This window comes from Aspergillus karnatakaensis (genome assembly GCF_047715665.1).
Source record: "Aspergillus karnatakaensis strain CBS 102800 unplaced genomic scaffold BJY04scaffold_96, whole genome shotgun sequence".
NCBI lineage: Eukaryota > Fungi > Ascomycota > Eurotiomycetes > Eurotiales > Aspergillaceae > Aspergillus > Aspergillus karnatakaensis.
In genome coordinates, this window is record NW_027395808.1 from 70,336 (window position 1) to 88,460 (window position 18,125).

An 18,125-nucleotide genomic window follows, 5' to 3' on the forward strand; every position below is an offset into this window, starting at 1 on the left:
CCTCGGAGGAACTGGTAGCATACGCAGAGTTTGGCATTACCTCCGGGGTGTTCCGCAGCACTAGAATCTGCCAGGGCAAAAGGGTTTTACATAACTCTTTATGGTTGCTCAGCATCAGGGATTCATTGTCAGGAAGTCTATATCGGCTGCCCGGTCCAACGAGGGTCTATACCGAGTCAGTCGTGAGAAGTTCATCACGTATCGCCTCCAGGGACCAACCCATGCTTTACTCGCATTTCTGCTAGAATATGATGTCAGCTCATTATTCGCATCCGAGATTCAGATGCTATTTGGGACGAGACTTGCGATTACAGGCATGATCATCCCTTTCAGATCGATGCAATGAGACTGTCAGGTGGAACGGTGTTTGGTCCCACCAAAGAAAACACATGCTGTAGGAGGCGAGTTTCTCTGTACTTCCAATCTGGTTTTACACACCTCCCCTTGATTGGCCTCTGGCGTCCCTGAAGGTTTGGATCCAACGCCATTCCATCAGGCCTTCCTCCCCCCCCGCGTACACCGGAGAAGGTATCAGTCCTTCTCCTCAATATCAGTTGACGTGGCGTTAGTGCCCAAGTTCTACCTGGTCTTGGTCTTCAGTATCCTAGGCCGATGTGTTTCAGTGGCGGATGATGTGCTGCTATATCGGCTTAAACTTCTTGCTGATGGGGGTTTCGGGTCAACCCTCTTTCAGGGGGTAAAAAGAGCGGACAGAGGACACGGGTCAGTTTCTGGGGTGTAAAGAGTTCTTAAACCATTTGAAGTTCGTCAACTCACTGGTGCATAGGTTGAAGCAGTGCACATTGAAATAAATCAGTCTGTAAGGGAGGAAACTGCGAGGTCGAATTGTTCAGCTTCAGAGCATTGGGGGGCTGATGACAGGCCGTTAGCTGCATATTGTCTATGTCCATTCGGCCATACTAGCTGGTTAATGAACTGCAGTCGCTGCAGGATGCAGACGATCAAAGCCGTCGTTCTCCGCAGTGCTGAGACGAAATTGCTTTTTCGTTCGAGTCCCTACCATCGTTGTTCGGCCTTGAAATAATTGGGCATTCGGAGTACCTGGCCAGCTTTGAGTTCAGTATCCAACGACTACCGCTTTCAGGGAAGATCGAGTGCTTGACTCAGCCTTTACTTGACATGAGAGTGGTATCTACGATCTCGCTCTCCTAGAATTTGGAGCCGATGGGGAACCGATGAGGACCATATTTCAGTCTAGCTCGATGCTACAGCTATCTGGGCAGGCGTAACCCAAACAGGACTTATCCCTGTCTGCTGGCAACCCCAGTCGGGTGCATAACAGCAGCATTATGGGTTAAAAACTTGAGATCGCCATCTCCCGGCGCCACCGAAGCCTATTATTATAGCGTGTGACAGGCCGTATTGCTGCAGGAATTGAGTAAAGCCAGAGAAGGCTTGGAAGCAAGGACAAGAACTTCACTCGCCCTGGCCACGGTTCGGCAGCGCCTCCTCAGCCCTCGAACCCTTCGCGGCGCTCCCCCGCTTGACAGGGATTCTGACGTCTTCTAATCACTTGGCCTGCGGACAAACACCGTCGTCGATCGCCAAAACTCTCTTCCTTCTAAGATTGAGCAAGGGTGCCTGGTTTTTGTGAAGTCTTCTGCCTCAGCTCGCAGTCAGCCAAGTAATTCGTGAGCCGAGCATATGGTCAAACTGGGCGTGATCAAGTCCCGGAACTGGAGAAGAATCATTCGATGAACAGGCGAAAACTGATTATGAATCAAAACCAGGATCCTAATCCAGTTGCAATCGCAATGTGCGATCATAGCGCGTGGGCTGGTGAAGTCACGACTCTCCACAGAAACGGTCATTAGCAGAATCACCAGACTGCAGGCTTGTGGCCGTCGACATTACAATTGAGCAATGACGCGCTTTGTTTCTTTCCCACGATCCCGCATATCCTGATCTTCCATCGCATTGAACGTGGTACAGAAGGATTCCCTTTTTTGAAGACAGCTACAAGCCACCCTGACAAACTCATACAATTGAAGGCAACTCAGGGATCCTTCGTGAGTTGCAAGCGTACGACGCATACCCGGTCTATAGCGCACCAACATGTCGGAAATTTCAAGCGAGTCGCAGGATAACCACCGATTCGACTCTCGGAATAACAACAAGGCTTGATGTTACACAACATATCTCCTCGTGTTGGTCGGGGATTTGCTCCAGCAGGTCAATTGTCCCACGCACCATGCGAGGGGGGCAGGAGCTATTATTGCCACTACCAGACTCTTCCATTGGGATTCTCTGTACTTCAATCCAAAACTTGGCTGTACATAGGGCTCTAGAACAGGGCGAATCAGACTCTGTTTATAGGAACGATCTGAGGTTTATTCCAATTTATGGATCTACTCCTTTTCTACGTGTGATGTGATACACACCCGCTACATCACGGCCACCCTCCTTCCTCCCTTTTTCTCCATAAGCGACGGCGATAATTATAGGTACACCGATACCTGACGCTGTACTAGCCTCTAGTTCGCGTGTGCTCGATCGCGCCAGCAAAGTTTCTCGGCGGAAACGTGGGCCTTATTGCATGCCTATACACCCACGTTCCAACACTCCATTGAAACATCTCAAACCAAATCACGTAATAGGTGCAAAGCAGGAAACACAGAGCGAGAGAGTCAGGTCTCCGGAGAGATTAGCACATTATAAGATATTGTCGCTGACTATCAGTATCAGTACAATTTCTCTCATGGACGGCAACCGTAGAAACCATTGATGGCGCTCCAATCCCCCATTCTATTCTGCTATCAGGCGGACAACTCTCTTCGTCCAGTACCAACGCCGTGCCGAGGGGGGTTTGATTTCTCTTTGCATTTCGAAGAAGTGATTCTTGGTGTTGTACCTGTATCCATCATATCACTGATTCTACCATGGCGGATTTGGCATCTCTTCCAGAAGCTTCGCAAAGTAGTACCATCGGCGCTGGAGTATGTCAAACTCGTGAGTTACCTGGAGACCACTGTGCTATCAAGCCTGCTTAGCACTCACTGATTACGCCATCATATGTGCAGTCCACATGGGTTTGTCTAGGGATGGTGCAGCTGTGCTTGACGACGCAGTGGGCGACCCCCTCCACGCCACGAACCGATGCCTCTGTTGCGGCCAACTCCATCTTCACCTCCGCCTTCTTCCTCCTTAGCCTCCTCTCCTACGCGGAACACAACTTTTCCACCACTCCCTCTCTCTTGCTTAGCGTCTATCTCTTCATTTCCTCTCTCTTCGATATCGCGAAGACGCGAACACTCTGGCTTTGGCAGAGTGGGGGCACAAGCAAGACAATTGCAGCTCTCACTACTGCCACTCTCGTCCTCAAACTTGCCCTCCTTGTCCTCGAATCGATTGAGAAACGACCAATCCTCCAAGATGAATACCGCGCCTATCCGCCTGAAACCATTGGTGGGATATTTAACAAATCTCTCTTCTGGTGGTTAAACCCGCTTTTTCGGCAGGGGCTTTCAAAATCACTTATCGTTGACGACCTTTATGTCCTTGACAAGCAGTTATCTTCGAGGCGCCTGCACTTGGCTCTAGAAGCAGCTTGGGACAAAGGTACATCCAGCGCGCTGCTCATTTCTGTTTGTGCTAATACGCTTTAGTTGCGCAGAAAGACCCGAATATCCTCCTCTTCCTGACGCTGAAAACGTTCAAATGGCAGATATGCGCAGCAATCCTCCCTCGAACTCTTCTTGTCGCTCTCAATTTCTGCCAGCCTCTCTTACTGCATAGGTCTTTGGCCTTTTCTACGGAGCCTGTCAACAGCGCGACGAACAATACCGGATATGGGTTGATTGGGGCATACATTCTCGTGTACGTTGGGATGGGAGTAAGTTTACTTCCAGGAGGTATATGGACTACACTTACACTCTATTGGCTAGGTTACGATGGGGCAACAACAGCACCTAACTTATCGCGCCATAACAATGATTAGAGGGGCAATAGTCTCGATGATCTACAGCAAAGCGTGCACACTGAACCTCAAGGATGCCGATCCGGCCGAGTCGGTGACTCTAATGAGTGCGGATATTGAGCGAATCGTGCAAGGCTGGCAAACCATACACGAGATGTGGGCGAATGTTGCTGAAATCTCATTGGCCATCTTTCTTCTCGAAAGAGAGCTGGGCGTGGCCTGTGTGGTTCCAGTGGGAGTATCACTTGGTAGGCTCGGACCGCTATTCATGGTTACAAACATTGCTGACTGCATGCGCCGGATAGTGGCTCTAGCTGGGTGCTTATTTGGAATGGCCCTGGTGGTAGCACGGCAAGCCTTGTGGCTTGAAGCTATCGAGAGACGTATCTCTGCGACCTCTTCTATGCTTGGATCGATGAAAGGAATTAAGATGCTTGGTCTCCAAACCTATCTAATGAAGTTTGTTCATAACTTACGGACGGACGAACTGAGCATCTCAAAAAAGTTCCGGAAACTTCTAGTTTGGAATATGGCCTTCGGTTAGTATGGGGAGCATTCATACTTTCCAGCGCTAATGTGCTTTTGCAGCTTGGTTAACACGGATTTTCGCACCTATTTTCGCCTTCGGGGCTTTTGTAGGGATTGCACACAGCCGAGGTCAGGATGATGCTCTAGATACATCAACAGTTTTCACTGCACTCTCACTCTTCGCTCTATTAGCAGACCCGCTCTTATCGCTCGTCATGGCCTTAATGGCATTTGCGGGGTCTGTTGGCTCTTTCGCAAGGATCCAGGTATTTCTGGAGAAGGAAAGTCACATCGACGCAAGAAACGAAATCCTGATACTTCCCTCTGAGCCGTTGAAGGCATCAAAGCCGCTCACTCTTGTCACCCAGTTAGAGATCGCTCTTAGCGAATCCGGCTCCTCAACCATCTCTAAAGGCTCCTCATCATCACTTCCGCGTTATATGATCCTAATCCAAAATGGATCATTTGGGTGGGATCCACAGAAAGACTCATCTGTGAACAATGTGACAATTTCCATTCCGTCGGCGACATTTACAATGCTCGTCGGTCCATCTGGCTGTGGAAAGTCGACCCTACTCAAAGCTATCCTCGGCGAAGTGCCATGCCAAACCGGGGCCATTCAACTGGCAACTGAGAGTGTGGCCTTTTGCGATCAGTCACCATGGCATATGAACGGAACCATACGGGATTGTATAATCGCCATGTCTCCTCTCGACTCAACTTGGTATAACTCGGTTATCAATGCCTGTGCACTCACGAAAGACCTTGCACAACTGCCGCATGGTGATGAGACTGTCATTGGAAGCAAGGGTATATCTCTCAGTGGCGGGCAAAGCCAGCGAATTGTATGTTTTGTGTTGCTATCATCGTGCTCAGCGTGACTAATGCTCGAAATCTCAGGCGATTGCAAGAGCAGTATATGCTAGAAGAGAGCTTGTCATCTTCGATGATGTATTCAGCGGCCTCGATACGGAGACGGAGAACCATGTATTCCAGCATCTGTTGGGGGACCACGGCCTTTTGCGCTCAATCAATGCAACTGTATTGCTGGCCTCATCATCAGGTAATCATTCAGTATGTTACTATTGTTGCCTCACCATTAACTCTTGTTGCAGTTAAACGAGTTCCATTTGTTGACCATACGATTGTCCTTGACAAGCATGGCTATATCACGGAGCAAGGCAGCTTCTTAGCTCTCGACTCTGCAGGTGGTTACATCGCTAGCTTTGCACTTGGTCGCTCAGATACAGACATCAAGTCCACCACGAGGGACAAGACTTTTTCCTCCGATATGCATGGTTATCCGGTTGGCAAACGCTCAGACACAGAGTCCGAGAACTACCGTGGAAACGGCGACATAGCCGTCTACCTATACTATATCCGCTCAATTGGGTGGCTATCGACAATCTTCTTTTTCGTGGCAATCACCGGCTTTATATTCTGCATCTCCTTCCCAAGTAAGACACTGCGCTCTTTTTGTGTACCTGTACTGATTAATCTATCAGGTATTTGGGTAAAGCTCTGGGCGAGCTCAAATGAGGCCAACCCCGGGGAGCGTACAGGATACTACCTAGGTATATACGCAATGCTTGGTGTGGTCGGTATGATTTGCTTGTGTGCTGGTACCTGGTTGGTGTCCTATACTCTCGAATTCAATTTACCTCCCGCTCACACTAAATCACAGGCAAATGATTATCAATATGGTGCCAAAGTCAGGAGAAGTCTTTCACAGACAGCTTCTTGCCACGGTCCTGAGGTACGCCTGCTCCAGTTTTCGAAATCCTATGCTAATCATCCAGTGCCCCTATGCTTCTCTTCTCCACTACAGACAGTGGCTCCATCCTCAATCGCTTTAGTCAGGACCTGCAATTAATCGACATGGAACTTCCAGTCGCAGCAATAAACACATTCGCCAGTATGTCTCTCAAAGCCCACAACCTACCTTGCTTATAAGTGAGCTTAGCTCTTGTCCTCTGCCTCTGCCAAATGATCTTCATGGGCATCGCCTCAAAATACGCAGCAATATCATTTCCCTTTGTCCTTCTAATAGTCTACACCATCCAGAAGATCTACCTCCGCACGTCACGACAGCTACGCTTCCTGGACCTTGAAGCAAAAGCACCCCTATACTCACATTTCACTGACTCCCTCAGTGGCCTCATCACCCTACGTGCATTTGGTTGGCAGCAATCCCTACAGGATAAGCATTACCAGCTCCTTGATCGGTCCCAGCGGCCATTTTACCTCCTCTATGCTGTGCAACGCTGGCTCACACTTACGCTCGACTTAGTTGTTGCCGGAATTGCGGTTTTACTGATTGTTCTTGTCGTGACACTACGAGGCGAGATTAGTGCGGGTTATGTTGGCGTTGCACTGCTGAATGTTATTATGTTCAGCCAGAGCATCAAGTTGCTTGTGACGTTCTGGACTAATCTCGAAACTCATATTGGGTCCATACAGCGAGTCAAGACTTTTACTGAGACGGTGAAGTCAGAGGATTTACCTGGAGAGAGTAATCCTGTTCCTCCAAATTGGCCAGCGCAGGGAACTATCGAATTTACCTCTATGTCTGCAGGATACAGGTGAGTCTAGCAGATTCCTTGGGCAGATAGATACTAATCTAACAGTGTACAGACCCGACGAAACCGTGCTCAACGACATAAACATTTCAATCAATGCAGGCGAAAAAGTCGCCATCTGCGGCCGGACGGGAAGGTAAACTACCTTTAACTCTCTACAGCCTCATTCATTTCTCTCAAAGCCCGTTGCTTACACTAATTCCAGCGGTAAAACATCCCTCATAATGACTCTCTTCCGATTGATTGACCTCCACTTCGGCACCATCAAAATCGACAACATAGACATCACCACACTCCCCCGGCAGGAAATCCGCGCTCGGTTAAACGGTGTCTCGCAGAGCCCACTTCTTCTCCAAGGAAGTGTGAGGGTAAATGCTTGCCCTAGCATCAACACAGACACAGGCCAAGGTACTGCACTGTCAGACAAGGAGATCTTAAACGCTCTGAAAGCCGTAAATCTACACACGAAGGTTCTCGCTGCCGGTGGTCTAGATGTCTCAATTGACGAGTTGCACCTCTCACATGGGCAAAAGCAGCTCTTTTGTCTGGCGAGAGCGATTCTGAGGAAGGGCAATGTGCTGGTTTTGGATGAGGCGACTAGCAAGTATGTCCCCTTAGCTCTATTCCAATTTCTTTTCATTTCGTTTCATTCCATATCTTGCTCTTTCCAAGTTCCTCCCCCTTACTTACCTTCAACTCACTCTCTCTCTCTTTCCTATCACCCATACAAACCCTCACCCTCAACCCCAGAAACCCTTGCTCGAAACTAATGGAAAAAACCCAGCATCGACCCAAAAACAGACACCCTCATGCAACGCATCATCCGCGAAAAGTTCGCCTCCCATACCATCCTAACCGTCGCACACAAACTCGACTCCGTGCTTGACTACGACAAGGTCATCGTTCTTGAGAACGGTAGAATCGTCGAGGTTGGTGTTCCTTATGAACTGCTTAGTGGTGAGGGCGGGTGGTTCCGAAAGTTGTTTTTGGCGGGGTTAAGCGATGGGAGTGGGTATAGCTTTGATAACGATGGTGATGGTGGTGGTGGAGGTAACAAGGCTCATGGTGGGATTAGTGCTAGAAGGAAGGGGAAGATGAGTAGCAGAGGAGAAAAGGGAGATGGGGATGGAGATGTGGATGTTGATGGGATTGAGGTTTTGAGGTGATTTTCTTGGTTTTTTACTCATCGGGAGTAGGTTATCTAGTTATCACTTGAGTTGCTGCGTTGATGTTTCTGGCTAAAGATGATGTCTCTCATTTTTGTTATCGTCTGTGCTCTCACTGCCTGACTTGACTCGAGTTGGGTTGAATCGTCTGGGTTATATGCCAAATAGTATAGCTAGTTTCCGTTTTGCTTTGCTTATGCTTTTAATTAACGATTCTGCTTCTATATCGATAAAGGCTTCCTCCTAGCTTATTGTCAATCTCCTGGGTAAGGTAATGAATAGAAGATTGTTCAGCCTTGCTATAATGGAGAACAAATTCCCACGTTCAGGAAGCAAGGATTTTGAAATCCGATGCCTGAGTAAAGCCGTGGTGGAAAGTGTGCAAAACCACCTTACCAAGCTTTTCATAGGCAGAGGCAGGTATGGAGACCAAAAGGAAAGAGAAGACTCGAAGAAGCCAATTATTCATCCATAGCATACACACTCTCATAGAGGCTCAATAGATTTCAGAATACCTAGAAAGAACTACCTAAGATTCAATTCCACCGTACACCGCCGATTTCAACGATAACAACACACGCATTCGATGAGGGACAGAAGGAGATGGAAAAGGAAAAGAAAATGCAATATCGTCTTAACCGAGCTATGGAAGGTTCGAGTCCACCAGATATTGGGAAGGAACCGGACCGAACCACTTCAGTTACCACCAATCTAGGCAAGCACCATCGTATCATCATTATCTCCGATACCGCCCTCGTTCTCGAACCCATCTAGTCCGAACTCCCAATCGCCGCGCTCGATCCTACTAACGCGGTCTAGTTCGGACTGGTACTCGCGCCGCAGGTGATCCAGGGTAACGATGACTCGCTTTCTTGGTCCCTGTACGGGCGCCGCTGGAGGTGGGATTGCAGCGGACGGGGATCTGGCGATTTTGAGGTCTGCGATTGAGCCGTGGCGCGAAGTGGCTGCAGCTGTAGCTGCGGCATCAGCGTCATCCATAAAGACGTTTCCGTCGTCATCCTGGGGAGCCGGTTCGGTGGGCTTTTCGGTGGGTTGTTCGGTGGTGGTGGGTTTGAACAGCGTACGGGGCGTTGTTGGGTGCGGCTCCTCTTTGTCGACGAGGATGTATGCTTCGCTTTTATCGACGCAGGCGAGGAGGTTGATGAGTGCCAGCAGCTCGTGACGGATTTCGTTGCTCTCCGGGTCATCCTCGTCCAGAATGTCATGGAGGGCGTCTGCGGATTTGGCTCGTGTGATGAGGTGGTATGTCGATGTATCTCTGGCGGTGCGGAGGCGCTCGACGTTATGGTAGGCGACTTCAGCAGCCCCGCGGTAGTCGCCACGTTTGATGCGGTATGCTTGTAGGATACGTTGGTAGTCGACTGTGCCTTCGACCCATTTGTTTTGAGTGTCCAGAAGAGAGGTGAAGTTGGGCTGTTTGCGGGCGAGAGAGACGAGAATTTCGTCGACGTGGGAGGCGATGTTGGGAATGAGGGATGTGGGGAAGTGGAGGATTTGTTCAAGGCCGGCAGTGCCAGGACCTGAAGCGGCGAGGATGCTGGTTATGAGGGAGCCGAGGGCGGTTTTTTGCAGGGCTTGGTCCTGGTATCGAGAAAGTGCGGAGTACGCCTGATCGAATTGGCAGGTCTGTAGCGAAGCATAAAACAAGCGGGAGAGAATATCTGTGCGCAATTGAGAGACAGCTTTGTCCTGCTCGCCTCTGTATTCACTGGCAAGAGCTTGAAGTGCAAGCCCGGCAAACTCTGAAACATGAGAAAATGCACGAGCTTGCTCGAAGACTGAAAGTACATGGTAGAAGTATTTTGGCAGCCCTGAATGGAAGAGGCCTGCTGAGAGCTCATCAAGGAGGCTCGACGACATCTCATGAAGATTGCCTAGTGCCTTTCCGCAAGCTAAACGACATTAGTGAAAAGTTGTAAATATAAGGTGGTGACTTACAAAGAATATAGGCAGCTTTCCGGAAATACAATGCCGCAGTGTCGAGCTCTGACATTGCCAGATATAGACGTCCCTTAACATAGGTTGACCACGAGGTACTCGCCTGGAAGCGGAGGAAATCCCACGCAAGGTCGATGTTGCCTTTAGCGATCAGGTCGCACTGTATAAAGACTAGAGCGTTGGGGTAAGCCACTTCCCCTGGACGAGTCACCCAGGACAGCACATCTTGAATGCCAAGAGTGATAGTATAGCTCTGGGGAATGCCCACAGCCTGGCGGGGCTTAATGTCGGCCGCAAACAAATCCTCCAGAAGGGTGATTGTCCTGTTATCCTTGTTGGGCGTATCTTTCAGCGAGAAAGACGCAACGGGCGAGCTTTCTGCTGTCTTCGATGATCTCCCAGAAGACTTGCGCGTATTCGAGCTGAGCCATAGCATCATCTCGTATTCTCGGAGCAGTGTGATCAACTCGACATACAGCTCAACAGCATCAAAGGTAGAGCCATTCTCTTGCTGCACCTCTCCGTCGACAAACACAACCAGCACCAAAAGGTCGATGAGGATTCGTCGCGTAAACAGTATCGTCTCCTGGACACCGTTCACAGTAACCTTAACTCCGAAATGTGTGGGAAGTAAATTGGAATCTTTCGCTGGGAACCAAGCCGGAATGGTCTGAATAAGCTTGTAGAAGATCTCGCTAGATAGCATATAGATGTTTAGGCGCTGGTTCATCTCTGATATCAGGTCGTCATAGGCCTGGTTTGAAATCTGCTCTGTAAAATCACACCGGTCACGGAAAGCGTCCATCCTGTCTTGGACGGAAGATGAAGGCTCCGCAAAAATCTCCGCCTCGATGGCACCTTGACAAGCAGCGTCAAGGTCGGCCGAAAACTTGGTCCTGAAGTTGGAAGCCACTGTGATCAAGTGCGATGCCTCTTCGAACAGATCGCCAATCTCCGCATCCAGGTTCCGGTGCCTCCACCTGTCCACGATCTTGGGTCCTTCGCTTTGAAGCACTGACCCTGGGTTATGCAAGAGAAGTTCTGTTGAGCTGCATTCTCGAATAATTGCGGCGCTATCCGAGAGTAGCAGCCATGGAGTTTCGTAGTATGAATCGTACGCGAGAGCTACAGGCTCAAACCTCCGCTTGTTGAGGTCATCCGCAATCTGCCAGAACTGTCTCCATTTGGAGTCCGTGTCGGAACGGTACCGTGTGAAGTCCATCTCATCATCATCGAATTTTCGAAGAGACACCGTGGCTGCAATAGTAGAGCAGAGTCGCTCCGGAAGAGGGAGAGCTCTTTTCAGAGTGCTTGACGAAGACAGCGGCTTGAGAGCTTCCTGGTAAATCGCCAAGGCAGTCTCGAGCACCTCTGGCGCGAACCTATTGGGCTGTAAAAGAAATTTCAACCACTTTTCTGTTGGGTCAACAACGTCGGAGAACGCCGCGCTCGGTGGAGGCTCTTGCCTACGGGTATCTGACGCCGCAGATGTCCAGTTGCTATCCCAGTCCGAAATCAGGGATTCAAAGTTGAAATGCAAAGTGTATAGCCTGTAGAGACCGCTGTTCCTCCACAGAACCCAGAGCTCCATGCGCTTTCCCTCTTCCGCCGGCTTGACCTGGAAGTCCGCAATGCTCCAGAACATATTTCCACTCGGATCTGGGTCCAGAGGCCGCAACGCAGTGCCGGGGAACAGATCTTCAATAACCAAGGGAGTGGTGAGACCCCCTTTGACAGCCCAGAACTTGAAGCATCCATCTTCAAACGGCGAGTATGTCACGACGTAGTAGCGATAAGCACCGTCCAAAGCTCTCTCGACATTGAAGACACGGATGAACGACGATTCGGAGGGGTTCAACGCGTAAGTCAGCGCTTCTGGTTGTTCTAGTTCTCGGCCCAATAAATCCTTTGTCGCAACCAATTTGTTCGTGGCGAGATTCCAGATCTTAAGAGAGTGGTTCAGGCAGACCGCAAAAACGTACGTCTGGTCGGAGGTAGTAGCGACGGCGTTCGCAATATTTGCGTCGAGACTGCGACCGTTGTACTTGATTGTAGGCTGCGCATTCCACCTAACCAGCCCGCGGAGCGAAGCACCCCAAGTTCTCTCGTCGAGCGTCAGAGGTGACCAATTCGAACCTAATTGCGTCAAATCAGCTGTTTATCCCCGTGAATCAGGGCGCAATGCGGACATACCATTATCAGCCGCCCGCCTCGTCAAGCGCAGCAGAGCACCGTTATCAAGGGAGATAAACAGCTCCAACGGACTGCTCGCATGCAACCTATGCGGGTTCGAGAACGCCAACGGCGCTGGAACACAAGATTTGCACCAATCTGAAACATCTTGATCAATCGACGCCGCCCTCTTAAAGAACTCCGGGCGCAAAGCCAAAGTATGCACCTCCCTCGAGCCCGTGATAACAAAAACACTCAACACCTCATGGTCCGCTAAATCGGCGAACGCGACGCCCGACGGGATAATCTCCTCCTGGAAATCCAAGCGCAGGGTAACATTGCATTCAGGTTCGTGCTCTTCAGTTGCGCCCTTTGTCAAATCCACGTTTTGAATCTCCAGTACCTTGCCTTCATTGACGACTCGCCAGAGAAAAGCCCGCGGGTAGGCGTTGCGTTTGCGGAAGTAGACAGAACCCTGAGTTGCGAGTTTTCGTTTAGCAAACTCATCTTCGTCTTTCGCGATCGGCTCGTCGGTTCCGGTAAGGGAGGAAATCGCAAATCGGGTGCGATTTTGCGAGCTTGTTTGGGATGGGATGGGGATGTTGACGACGGTGTTGGGCGAGTACGGCCGGAGGTCGACCTGGGTATCTTTGTAAATTTCCGCCATAGCGAATGGCAACGGACCTCCTTCCACGGTTTTTAATGTATCATTCAGGATTCCATCATCGGGTGTGGGGGAATAATGAAGGAATTGGCCGCTGTAGTTGAAGGGCAGAAGCTGAGTTGAATGAAGCTCTTCCGCAACTCAAAAAACAAGGCTTGGCGGAGAAACGCGCATCACCGCCTGCTCTTAAATCCACCGCAGGCACACAGCAGACTTACATTAACTATTCTCCTCTCATCCTCTTCATAGTGGAAAATGGCAATTTTTCTTATTTGTTTCTGAACATGCTTCCAATGGTATACATGCCATATTACTAAATGATTATAAATATGTACCGATGCGTCAAATACAGCAGACCAGCAGGTGGAATCAGTCAATCAATGAATCGTCGTATCATAATGAAATCTCAAAAGCAACACCCGCTCAATCATTCTCAAGATCCTTCGGGCTGGGGTCGCCGATACCGTCCTCATTGATCGCAAAGAGACAATCGCTCTCGGGAAGACAAGGGCTATCATAGATCTTGCAGATTCTCGTCTCACCTCGTCCCTTCTTCAAGCTCAACCTCGTCGTACTCGCATGCGCAATGATATTACCACCGATAGGCTTCTTGGGGTCGGGGTTATACATCGAACTCGGACCGCCGTCGACCTGGGCAACGACCTGGTTCGTAATGACGACTGCAATGCCAAACTCATCAGCAAGGCGCTGCAGGGTACGCATGAACTTGGCCAGATGCGTCTGGCGAGTCGACAGTTCTCCACGACCGTTGAAGTCAGTCCGGTAAAGTGAGGTAGCGGAGTCGACGACTAGAAGGGAAAACCGCGTTTCACACATCATCTGAGAGGCCTGGTTGAGCAGTTGCAGCTGATGATCGGAGTTATAAGCCCGAGCATAAGCCACATTGTCTAGAACTTCCTCGCCGACAAGGCCGTACCGCTGCGCGACGGCCAGCAGACGAACCGGTCGGAATGTCCCTTCAGTATCGATATAGAGACATTTTCCTTCTCCGCCACCCATGTCGAAGGGGAGCTGGCATGTAACCGCTAATGTATGACAGATCTGACTCTTTCCCGTTCTGAACTCGCCGAAGATCTCCGTGATCGACCCCGTCTCGATTCCACCTCCGAGGAGAGTATCCAGCTGCTTGGAGCCCGTCGTGATTGAGATTAGTTCGCTACGTCGGGCGTGCATTTCAGTGGCTGTCGTAAAGCCCATCGGAACCAGCTTCGCGGCTATCAGGAGAGGTCCGTTAGAATCAATGATCACATCGAGCGCTTGTATAAACCAAACTCACCCTCAACCAAAATCTTTGTAGCCTTTTGTTCCGAAATACCCTTGATTGTCTCCAACAGTCGTTTCGGTCTGTATCTGTAAGCCGATGGACAACCTTCCCGCATGGGTGGGAACGTACGTATATGCGATCGACTCGACAGTGTGGTAACCCGCATCGACGAAAAGCTTAATATCTCTAGAGGTCAATCCCGCCATTCCCTGGGAACTATTAGCTGTTTCATTCTCAAAGGCTTGCAACAGGCTTCTGGGTTCATATGCGAAGTGCTTACCTCCAAGGACGATAATGGAGTGGGCGCTCCTGGACCTGGGAGTCCACTCTCGTCGAAATCACCTTGAGTTTCCATATCTGCGGTCATCTTGAATCGAAGATTTCGAGGTCTGAAAGCGCAGGAAATCTTGAAAGGCTTGCCACCCAGCAGTGTCAACAAAGCTACGCGTCTTCGCCGCGTGTGGATGACTCGCCAAGATAGACTTTAGTTGCGGTAGAGATTGTTCGGTCGAGTTTTCGGGAGGTTTCGCTTGCTATGGTTTTGTGCTCGGTTTATGAAGGACAAGGACGATATGATTTGCCACTCCTTTGCGATATTCTTCTGCTTACACGGCGTGGACGCGTCGGGCCATCACGAAGTCACGTGCTGCTACCAGGCAGGGCACTGTTGCCTGAACATAAACAGACTTAAAAATCATCCACCTTTTGATATTTGTCAGGGAATCAAAAATACAAGAACTCCTCCTGGCCACTTTAATTACATGGATCCCGTGCGTTATGTTACTACCCAGGTCAGAGGATAACAATATCCAAGGTATACATGCATAACCATTCGCCCAAGCGGTCAATTTCATGCGGCTGTACTTGCTTCACTTCGTGGCAACCGGCCCAATGGTCTTATCCAATGACTCATTGCCAATGCTTTCTGATGATCCTTGGTAAATGGGAGTCAACTGAAATTTTTCGGTAGGACGTGGCGGTCCAGGCGGGAGCGTCTCGTCGAAGAGCTTGCTGAATCTGCGCCTATAATCTTCAGAAGAACCGCGACGACGTCCTGTCATAGCATAAGCAGGTGTTTTCGCCGGCTATGGCAGTTCAATCGCCAGTAGACGGTCAGTGTACTTACCCTCGCGTGCCGACATTCTCTTATACCCCACGATGGGTTTCATCCATGAGCTCCGAGAAGCAAACCAACCTCGAGAAAGAGGCCTATCAAGCTTCTGGCCATCACTACTGCCGATACCACCTATATTGAGCTTTGGGGGCCTGCTCGAACGGAACGTGTCGATGTGAATACTCTCGAGTACATCAGCCTGGCCATCAAGCGCGTTTAAAGCCTGCAATGGATCGTTTTCGACGGCGCGGGGTGTCTGAACTTCGATCGTACGAGGTGTGTGAATACTGCTGGCGACTGATTTAGGTCTGAGCAGCGAGCCCAGGACCGATGATCTCCTCTTTTCCATGATGCTAGCTGGTCTGATAAGAGAGTGTCTCTTCATCGTCCATATGCCCTCGACCTCGATTCCTTTCTCCAAAGCAGTGGCGCCGAATGGTATCTCGTTTGACTCTGAGTGGATTTCGACCACCTCGGCCCCTTCTTCTGCTCGCTGGTTTGCTTCTTCGGCGGCCTGCTTTCTCAGCTTTCGTCTATTGTAGGTGAGGATGCTGAAGGAGTAGACAAGGACAAGCAGCTGCCTTTGTCAGTCATGCCGGTTTATACATGACGGTCACCTTACCAGGAGGAATGCAAGAGCCTGAAACGGTCAGTTCTACTGTAGCGACAAGAGGTTCGAGCACGTACAATGCTCAGCTTCTGCCACAGTGCCCAGCCCTTCCAGAATCCCATGCTTGTCGGTGCTCTCTAGGTCTGGTGTGACCGACTACGCGAAGACAATAAGGTTCGTCGGCAGGAAGCTAAGGCACTCGTAGATCGCAGGATGTTTGTCGAGAGAGCGAAAGGTGTGGATTATCGGGTTGAAAGGTCTCATTGCCCGTCCAGTATATCTCGGAGAGTAAATGGAGCTGCGATATGTATACCGTGTGGTTACTCATGGAGTGCAGCTGTAGAGGAGCCATGGTGCCTCCTGGTGTGTCGTGTGTGATGGTTCCAGAGGCAGGAGCGACAGTGGTCGAGTAGAGTATAGTAAGGAAGCCACGGACACAACGGATTTAACAGTACCAGACTCTCGGGGGACCATAAGACGAATAGACGTACTCGCAGTTGGCGATTGAATTCGGCCTATCTACGTATGTAGTGATGTTGGCTTCTCACGAAGTCCAAATGGCAGCAAAAACAAAAAAAAAAAAAACAGTCGATCAACCAAACAGCCAGATTCCCTGTAACAGGACGGTGTAATCCGATGACGCCACCCCAGGGTGGAGGTGTCTCTGCAGAATTGCTTCCCTCAAGGGTCACTTCCATTGCTTAATGCCGTACAGCAATCGTGGATTACTCACACGAGTGTAATCGACAACCCCAAGATTCGTACCGGGCACCAGTACCCGCTGGCCAAGACCTTAGCAAGGTCACTGACTAACGGTTAACCTTCCGCTCGACTATCCATGACAGATAACAGATTTTCATCTAAAAACAATTTATATTCCTTGATGGCAATTATTTCCAGGTCAATATTCGCATTATTATCGCAGTTTAATTGTTCTAATATGTGGTAAACTTGCTGGATGGCTTGACTATATCCATTGTTGTCTCCTCTCAAATGTCACTTCAGACGGGTTCGGGTCGCGATTACATTCTCTGCGGCCTTTGCAAATTATATACAACCAGACAGACAGCCCTTCGTGGGCAAAGAACGAGCTTTATGTCCTGTTTAATCTTGAAAATTATCCCGAGCAGAAACCAAATGATGGAAGAGATCGCTGAGTACATGTAGCAAACCTTAGGCCAGGCCTCTCTCTCAAGAGCCGCGAACAACTTCACTAGAAGAGACCCTCATACAGTCAAGATCACCATATGAGAGTAGACATAAAATCCCTCCTTGGAAGGTCAGTAACGTTGACTCCTTCTGCTACAAAAATCGGAACACGCTGTATCCTCTCAAGACCACATGCTTTGTATGACTTCCTCGGGGCAAGTTATTATCCTACATGTGTATGTATGATATGTTAACGAGTGAAGTAGCAGTAGAGCAGCTGGTAATGTGAGATTCAATCAATTGCCTCGAGGAAATTGTAAGCAAAGAAGCACTCAAATCGTATTAAGTGAGACGAAAAAGCTTAAGTAAAACTCAAGTACAAGGACTCGAATGTCTTCTTCCAGTGCTATCCGAAGCTTGCGCAATCGCTTTGCCTTTCGAGAATAGAAAGTAGGTCACAATTATTTGAGCCTCTCAACGATGGCTACGAGGTCTTATACAATGAAAGCAAAACACACGCAGGCATGATATAGCCTTTAGCTTTGCCACAAAAGTATATCTGGCACAGCCGTTGGTCGATTTGCAGCATAGGATAGATAGGCGCGGAGCACAGCATGGAGTGGTGCTGGTCAATAGATGCGAGGCACGGAATGCTCTGGTCTGCAGAATCAGATTGACTTGCTTGTATAGCGTCCATGCCGTGGTGTGTTACTAGCGAACATAGCACCAGGATGGGTTCCGAAGCTAGCTTTCTGGTAGAAATTGTCAATGGTAGAAAACCGGAACACTCTGGCTCACGAGGATTAGACTCAGATTGGCAGGGACATATCCATGGGACATTCCAGGAACCACTATTCCGGCGGCAGTGCATATTGTTCAAGCTTCTGCATAGATTTAATGTGGGCGAACTATTTCATAAGGCTGAACATCCACAGGGCGAGACTCGACACGAGGCTGTGATT

The 18,125-nt window shown here is 49.6% G+C and overlaps 4 protein-coding genes across 4 annotated transcripts; 1 reads left to right on the top strand and 3 right to left on the bottom strand.

The window, feature by feature from the left end:
* Window positions 1-2,745: 2,745 nt before the first annotated feature.
* On the top strand, window positions 2,746-8,480 carry abcB (putative ABC multidrug transporter; the record flags this gene model as incomplete). Its single annotated transcript, XM_073719942.1, has 16 exons — window positions 2,746-2,970; window positions 3,042-3,579; window positions 3,627-3,853; window positions 3,906-4,185; window positions 4,243-4,476; window positions 4,526-5,310; window positions 5,366-5,528; window positions 5,581-5,922; window positions 5,971-6,094; window positions 6,150-6,221; window positions 6,265-6,380; window positions 6,429-7,047; window positions 7,100-7,180; window positions 7,250-7,648; window positions 7,829-8,109; window positions 8,446-8,480. 16 exons carry the CDS (start codon window positions 2,746-2,748, stop codon window positions 8,478-8,480), a joined length of 4,521 nt encoding a protein of 1,506 aa, XP_073564627.1.
* A 186-nt stretch (window positions 8,481-8,666) lies between these two features.
* On the bottom strand, window positions 8,667-13,008 carry BJY04DRAFT_233286 (nucleoporin Nup120/160; the record flags this gene model as incomplete). Its single annotated transcript, XM_073719943.1, has 3 exons — window positions 8,667-10,123; window positions 10,170-12,305; window positions 12,363-13,008. 3 exons carry the CDS (start codon window positions 13,006-13,008, stop codon window positions 8,922-8,924), a joined length of 3,984 nt encoding a protein of 1,327 aa, XP_073564628.1. The 3' UTR covers window positions 8,667-8,921.
* Window positions 13,009-13,236: 228 nt separating this feature from the next.
* On the bottom strand, window positions 13,237-14,989 carry BJY04DRAFT_174210 (recombinase RAD51). Its single transcript, XM_073709290.1, has 4 exons — window positions 14,571-14,989; window positions 14,420-14,499; window positions 14,303-14,370; window positions 13,237-14,240 (listed from the first exon to the last, which is right to left on the bottom strand). Exons 1-4 carry the CDS (start codon window positions 14,655-14,657, stop codon window positions 13,429-13,431), a joined length of 1,047 nt encoding a protein of 348 aa, XP_073564629.1. The 5' UTR covers window positions 14,658-14,989; the 3' UTR covers window positions 13,237-13,428.
* Window positions 14,990-15,159: 170 nt separating this feature from the next.
* On the bottom strand, window positions 15,160-16,712 carry BJY04DRAFT_211784 (uncharacterized protein; the record flags this gene model as incomplete). Its single annotated transcript, XM_073714453.1, has 5 exons — window positions 15,160-15,344; window positions 15,417-15,981; window positions 16,027-16,044; window positions 16,092-16,151; window positions 16,617-16,712. 5 exons carry the CDS (start codon window positions 16,710-16,712, stop codon window positions 15,160-15,162), a joined length of 924 nt encoding a protein of 307 aa, XP_073564630.1.
* Between the last annotated feature and the right edge of the window lie 1,413 nt (window positions 16,713-18,125).

What these genes read in the sequence shown, in the direction of transcription:
- BJY04DRAFT_174210 (XM_073709290.1), bottom strand. Translation starts at nt 14,657, where the DNA reads ATGACCGCAGATATGGAAACTCAAGGTGATTTCGACGAGAGTGGACTC. An exon ending in GTCGAGTCGATCGCATATAC is followed by an intron (nt 14,371 to 14,419) that starts GTACGTTCCCAC and finishes TTACAGATACAG; the next exon opens with ACCGAAACGACTGTTGGAGA. An exon ending in TACAAAGATTTTGGTTGAGG is followed by an intron (nt 14,241 to 14,302) that starts GTGAGTTTGGTT and finishes CTCTCCTGATAG; the next exon opens with CCGCGAAGCTGGTTCCGATG.